The sequence below is a fragment of the Tasmannia lanceolata genome, unplaced genomic scaffold (assembly GCF_043159265.1).
Source record: "Tasmannia lanceolata isolate RefF3 unplaced genomic scaffold, GAP_Taslan_0.1 ptg000008l, whole genome shotgun sequence".
In the NCBI taxonomy this organism is placed as follows: Eukaryota; Viridiplantae; Streptophyta; class Magnoliopsida; order Canellales; family Winteraceae; genus Tasmannia; species Tasmannia lanceolata.
The window spans coordinates 28,477,397-28,485,000 of NW_027518685.1; the positions used below are offsets into that span (position 1 = coordinate 28,477,397).

Genomic DNA, 7,604 nt, shown 5'->3' on the forward strand with positions numbered 1-7,604 from the left:
CCGATTATTCATTTTTCCTCCAAATTCATTAATTCAAATAGAAACAACCATGATTAGCTATTCAATATCGTAATACGAAGTGTCTGGCTAACAAACTTGACACATACCAATCATCTATTTCTCATCCAAACCCATGCATATTGAATGATAATATTAAAAATAAAAAACAACACAAGATCATATCAATTCTCAAAGTCTCAAACATCAAATAACAATATCTATCATAAAAGGCTGGACTTGTCGGAGTTGTCCTCATTATAGTCTTCTCCCACCTCGGTATAAGTATTGCCCTCAAGCACATGCATTGTGCTTGACTGGTTCGATTCGTTCGAACTTTTACTCCTGTATCTTCTTCCTTCTAATGAGAGGGATTTCGAAGGCTTCTTGTAATGTAGAAAGGAAATGAGCACTTTTGAAAGAAGGTCCTATTTTCTTTTATACAAAACTTAAGTCGGATAAATCGAAAAAATCATATAAATCGTACGATTTACGATTGAATTGTAAGATTCAATAAAAAATCATAAGATTCATATAAATTAATATTCAATCATGGGATTCAAATCGTTATGCATAAGATTTGATTTGAATCGTAAATCATAAGATTTTCAAAACAATGCTTATTCCCCTACTCTCCAACTCTGTGCCGCACAACCAAACACTACTTACTACTATTCTCTGAGGAAATTCCAGGCCTTTCCAATGCTTTTCTCCTCCATGTCCGAATTTTCGATTCAGACCAAGTGATTTAATTTCCTTTTCTTCTTTTAACCTTCCCGATTGAATGCTTATATTGTTTGCCTACCGCTTTGGATTATTTGCATATAACCTTTTATGCAGATGGTTTTTAAGTTAATTATTATTATCTGCATATAATCTTATATGCAGACTGTTTTAAAGTTAACAATGATGCGGTGATAATAGTGTTATAAATGATATGGCTCCCAGAGTCCTTAATGTCCCATTTGCAAGTAAGATTAACTTACAATAACCGTATCTGCAAGCAGCGATCAATATTAGCGGCATTCAAAGGGTCCAGAATACTTGATAGACATATGTGTAAAAATAATCTTTCATTGACAACGAAAGTTTGTCTCTGGACGTTGACAGGATTTCTTTTTGAGTTCTGCATTGTGTTTGATAGTGGTTATGTTTGTGATATCTTATTCTCATTATGTTTTTTTTTTTTTTTTTTCTGAAAGGTAATATTCTCATTATGTTTATTGAAGGAAAATGCGCTAGTGTTGAAAAAGGCTACTGAATATGGTGCGGTGGAGATTTGGATGAACGAGCGTGTAAGAAGAGCTTGCGCGAGCAGCTGTGCAGATTTTGTGTACGGCTTTCTTGAGGTGTTGCTCTTTATGACTATCATATGATTAAGGTTATATGCATTTTCAATATATTGATGGAGCTTATTTGCACTTGTTCTTGTTTGAAACACTCACTTGCTCTCACTCTTTTTGTACGATGTTGTTACTTTTTCCGTGCTATTGTTTCCAGAGATCCTCGAAAGGTAAAGGAGATGAATACTGGCTCATATGGCGTTTTGAAGGGGAGGCAACACTTTCAGATCTCATGCTGAGTAAAGAATTTCCTTACAATGTTGGTATTTTTCACCCATTAAAATTTTAAAGCAGTACACTTTTGTGAAGCACTCTTCTCTTACCCGAATAGTGAGCATTGCCCTTAAATTCCAATCTGTTAAGTTTTGGTGCCAAAAGCTTTTCTGTCCTAGAGAAAAACATTGACCTCCCAAACACAGAATATGAACTTTTTGGCTTCAGAGTAATTTAGTAGTACAAAATGCAAAGCAAATGGCTTTTTGTGCAAATATTTTCTGTTATGATACCCAGGTCTTTTAAATTAGTCAAATCATCAGTGCCACTAGGATACTCCATGGATACAACTTGATACACTTCCCATCCTTTTGCATCGGTAAGACCCATGGAATTATGTTTTTCCTTCCATGCCACCATCCCTCGCCCATAGCCCTCGTTGAAACTAAAGTTAACCATCCCTCACCCATAGCCCTCCTTGAAACTAAAGTTAGCCTAGTCCTTGGGTTACAAGCCCAACTAGTTCTGAACATTAGAATGCTTTTGAGTACTATAGAAGACTAGGGGTTCCCACCTTAATACTCAACTCAACTCAAAGAAGCCTTTATCCCAAACTAGTTAGGGTTTCCACCTTAATAAATTGTAAAAATACTGACATACAATTAGTAACTCGAAACACATTTTATAAATTTAGTAGTTTGTAAGTGGTAGGTACACACGGAATTTAGAAGAACTAGAGATAAAGATTCTGGAAAAAAATGGATGTAGGGATAGAGACTAGAGATAAAGATTATGGGAAACTGATTTTAGGAATTAAGAACTTGAGAAAAAGTTTATGAAAAAAGGGGTTTTTGGTTGTTGTAAAACTGCCATAGCAAGATTAGATATCATAGGAAGATTGATCGATCTTCCTCGGTCAAAACAAAAGAAGGCATCAAAGATTTTGAATATATTTTGAAGAAGGTTCTTTGGATTTGAGGTTCTAAGTTCTAGAGTGAGCATTCTCTGCCCCTTGAAGATTTGGAAGAGCAAGATTTTACGTTTGGAAGATGTGGAAGAGCAAGAGTTCAAAGTTCATAAGATTTGGTTGGGCAAGATTTTAGGTTTGCAAGATTTGGAAGAGAATGATTTTGGGTTTGCAAGATTTGGAAGACAAGATTTTGGTTTTGCAAGAACACATTCGCGTTTGCAAGATTTGGAGCAAGATGTCATGCTTGTATGATTGGGGAGGCCCTGTTCTGATCTCTCTCGCCGTAGTGCTGCTTCAGGGGGAGCTATTCCTTTTTGGTAGCCGTTGATCTCGACGATTGTACTCTCATGATGGCCGTTAGCTTTTATTATTACGCTTTCGTTATGCTTGTATGATTGGGGAGGCCCCGTTCTGATCATCTCGCCGTGGTGCTGCTTCAGGGGGAGCTATTCCTTTTTGGTAGCCGTTGATCTCGACGATTGTACTCTCATGGTGGCCGTTAGCTTTTATTATTACGCTGTCGTTATGCATTCACCACACCAGCTTGAGGAGTGTTATACCAAGTTGGATGTGTGTATGAGCTTATTGTACTTTTTGTTATCTTTAGTTGTTTGTTGTAGTTTTCTTTGTAGCAAGCTGGAGTTACATAGTATATACACTCCAGCTTGAGGGAGAGTGTTGAATAACGTGTAAGGGTAGTTTAGGCATTACCACTATATTAGAGGGTATTGTAGTCTTTGTACACTGTTGTCCTATTTGAGGCCTATATATACATCGTATACATGAGCAGTTACCTAGTGGAGACTTCCCATAATCTCTACTCCTCCTCTTCCTCTCTTCTAACCCTAACTCCATTTATAACAGGTGTATATAATTAAAGTGTTATGTACATGTGAAACAAGTATCAATAATCATTAGATACACTAATGTTCAGATTTTTTTGAAACTGATAATTTAGATGATCATTAAATCTATCATTGTTATGTTGAAAGCAATTTGGCTTGAAGAGCACTTGCCCTTTCGACTTGCTTGATCGTTATGAACATCCTACCAGCATGTTGCATGCTTCCATTTTTTTTTATCGGTATGTTGCATGCTTCCATTAGTCACCCTTCTGTAGCCTATAGTTGAGCAGCATATCATTTTAAGCAATTTCTCTGATTCTCATGCAACTGAAGTTCCATTTGGTCTAAAATCATTCTTACAAGAAACAAGTAATAATCATCACTAGATACGCTAATATTCATAATTTTTTGAAAGTGATAATTTAGATGTGTAAATTTATCATTGGTATGTTGAAAGAAATTTGGCTTGATGTTTCCGACATGCCTACTTGCTTGATGTTTCCGACATGCAAACTTTTATATTGGTTTTTGATGATGTTAGGTGGAGACGATGATTCTTGGAGAGGTCCAAGATTTGGAAAGAGGATTGGAGAGGGAAAGTAGAACCATTCAAACAATCATGAGACAACTTCTATTTGCTTTAGATGGACTTCATTCAACAGGGATTGTTCATAGAGATATTAAGCCCCAAAATGTAATCTTCTCTGAAGGTAAGAGTAACATCCAGTGTTAGATATATGCATTTATTGAATTTCTTTTGTTCTTAAAGTGTTAAGAAGCACCCAATTATAATATTACAGGGACTCGAACTTTCAAGATCATTGATCTTGGGGCTGCTGCTGATTTGCGAGTTGGAATCAATTATGTCCCGAAGGAGTTCTTATTGGATCCCAGGTATCATTGTAATGTGATTTGTCTTATTTTCTAGGTTCTGAAGTTTTACGTTGTGTGCCTATTGGTGGTAAACATGGAGTTGAGCTGACCTCGCAACCTTGATGAACTCCTATATTAAAAATTTCATACTGTTAATTGATATTTGGAAAGGTATATGTGTGATGATTCTGTGAAGTGGCTGCAACTTTGTCATTAATCCCAATGCATCCTCCTTAATTTCCTATATGATCTGTCAACAATATTCCTCATGCCAACCCTTACCTTCTTAAGCAAGGGAGAGTTAGTTGCCTAATCTTTTTTTGAATGATGAGATGTAGTTCCCTTATTTAAATTGTGTATAAATAATAGCTGAGAATAAATATCTCTCTCTCTCTCTCCCTCTCTCTCTCTCTCTCTCTCTCTCTCTATATATATATATATATATATATATATATATATATATACACTAGTAAAAAGCCCCGTGCGATGCACGGGCCGACAAAGAACTATACGGACCACATCATAGGTTGATCCAAACCGTCCATGTGATGGAACACAACAGAAATAGGTTGTGCCCGTAGAATCATTTCCATAGGCTGATCCTAGCCCTCCAATCTATAGAGGTTTCCATGATATGTTGTTCCTCTTAAGGTGCCCGGAATTCTTCAATATTTTGAAAGGCGTCCTGAATTCGTAGTATTATGTAATATGTTCACAAAAATCCGTAGTATTATGTAACATATGTACCCAATCCGTAATTTTGCAAAGAAAAAACGTCACTATGTTGACTTTGTCCACTTTTTTTTATTACAAAAGCATAAAGGAGGGGGGTAGGATTTGAATTATGTGGCTTTAATGGGTGCCTTTGTTAAAAAGCATAAAGGAGGGGGTAGGATTGAAAATATGTGGGTTGAATGGGTGCCTTTGTTAAAAAAGTTAAAAAAAGTTATGTGTAATTCTCATAGAATTTTGGGAGAAATTCAAATAATTCTCTCATTTTCTCTTCTGCTATATATATATATAAATAAATATATAAAGGCACCCATTCAACCCACATATATCTATATACTATACAGCAGAAGACAAAAGGAGAGAATTATTTGAGTTTCTCCCAAAATTCTATGATAATTACATATCACTTTTTTTGACTTTTTTTAACAAAGGCACCCATTCAGCCCACATATTTTCAATCCTACCCCCTCCTTTATGCTTTTTGACAAAGGCATCCATTAAAGCTACATAATTTCAATCCTACGCCCTCCTTTATGCTTTTTTAATTATGGAAACCTCTAGAGATTGGAGGGCTAGGATTAGCCTATGGAAATGATTTTACGGGCACAACCTATTGATGTTGTGTTCCATCACATGGACGGTTTGGATCAACCTATGATGTGGTCCGTACAGTTCTTTGTCGGTCCGTGCATCGCACGGGGTCCCAAAATTCTAATAGAATTTCACATCACTTTTTTGACTTTTTTAAACAAAGGCACCCATCAACCCACATAATTTCAATCCTACCCCCTCCTTTATGCTTTTTAACAAAGGCACCCATTAAAGCCACATAATTTCAATCCTACCCCCCTCCTTTATGTTTTTTTAATTATAATTATGGAAACCTCTATAGATTGGAGGGCTAGGATCAGCCTATGGAAATGATCTTACGGGCACAACCTATTGATGTTGTGTTCCATCACATGGACGATTTGGATCGACCAATGATGTGGTCCGTACAGTTCTTTGTCGGCCCGTGCATCGCACGGGGTTTTTAACTAGTATATCTATATAGCAGAAGAGAAAAGGAGAGAATTATTTGAATTTCTCCCAAAATTCTATGAGAATTACACATCACTTTTTTGACTTTTTTAAACAAAGTCACCCATTCAACCCACATATTTTCAATCCTACCCCCTCCTTTATGCTTTTAAACAAAGGCACCCATTAAAGCCACGTAATTTCAATCCTACCCCCTTCCTTTATGCTTTTTTAATTATGGAAACCTCTATAGATTGGAGGGCTATGATCAGCCTATGGAAATGATTTTGCGGGCACAACCTATTGATGTTGTGTTCCATCACATGGACGGTTTGGATCAACCTATGATGTGGTCCGTACAGTTCTTTGTCGGCCCGTGCATCGCACGGGGTTTTTTACTAATATATATATATATATATATATATATATATATATATATATATATATATATATAAATTGATTTATTCTCCTATTAAGTGTCTTGACAAGCATTTGAAATTTCTGTCCGCTGAGAATAAATCAATATATATATATATATATATATGAGGAAAAGGAGTGTGAGGTCGAGCACACCTACGCTTAGGTGCGGTTGAGGGCCCAAACACATGGGTCCCACATTTTTTGTGCTTATCAAAACCATTCATTTGCAAGGCCCCATCATAGATAGGGTGTGTACAAAAAATCAGCTCCATTGGATCATCCTAACCCCTCCAAAAGTGGGGGCCAAAAATGGGCAGATTTGTGGCAAACGGTGTCTGTCCATTTTGCCCTCCACTTTTGGATGGGTTATAATGATCCAATGGAGCTGATTTTTTGTACACACCCTATCTATGTAAGGGCCTTTCAAATGAATGCTTTGGATCATCCTAACAATGTGGGCCCACATAAGTTTGGGGCCCTCGACCGCACCTAAGCTTGGTGCGGTCGACCGCACAATCTTATTCCTCTCTCTCTCTCTCTATATATATATATATATATATATGAGAAAACGGTTCCTACACATATGTGTAGAGAGTTCTCTACACAGTAGCTTAAAATACAGTGGGGGCTCACATTGTTTGGGTGATCCAAACCATCCATTTTTAAGGCCCTCACATAGATAGGGTGTCTTCAAAAAATCAGATCCATAGGAGCATCCCAACCCTACGATTTGTGGAGGTAAAATGGATGTCTTTAAACCTTCACAAATTAGTCCATTTTTTGCCTCCGCAGTTCGAATGGTTAGGATGATCCTATGGATCTGATTTTTTGTGGACACCCTATCTATGTGAGGGCCTTAAAAATGAATGGTTTGGATCACCCAAATACTGTGGCCCCCACTGTATTTTAAGCTAGTGTGTAGATAACTTATCTACACATGTGTGTAGATAACTTATCTACACATGTGTGTAGGAACCGTTTTCTCTCTCTCTCTCTCTCTCTCTCTCTCTCTCTCTCTATATATATATATATATATATATATATATATATATATATATATATATATATATGAGGAAAGTGTTCCTTATCTGAGCTATAGCTCAAAAACACTTGTGGCCCCACATCGTTTGGGGATCCAGAGCATTCATTTGGAAGGCCCTTCCACGGATTGGGTGTGAACCAAAAATCAGC

The 7,604-nt window shown here is 36.8% G+C and overlaps 1 protein-coding gene across 4 annotated transcripts in view; it reads left to right on the plus strand.

Annotated features, from left to right (window-relative positions):
* Positions 1–7,604, plus strand: part of STN7 (Serine/Threonine kinase domain protein) — a 35,161-nt gene that overhangs the window by 1,722 nt on the left and 25,835 nt on the right. For all 4 annotated transcript variants that reach the window (XM_077389036.1, XM_077389034.1, XM_077389035.1 and 1 more), the window contains exons 2-5: positions 1,227–1,346; positions 1,498–1,599; positions 3,910–4,078; positions 4,169–4,262. In XM_077389036.1, the coding sequence (XP_077245151.1) occupies positions 1,227–1,346; positions 1,498–1,599; positions 3,910–4,078; positions 4,169–4,262 (485 nt within the window). The remainder of the gene's footprint in view (positions 1–1,226; positions 1,347–1,497; positions 1,600–3,909; positions 4,079–4,168; positions 4,263–7,604) is intronic.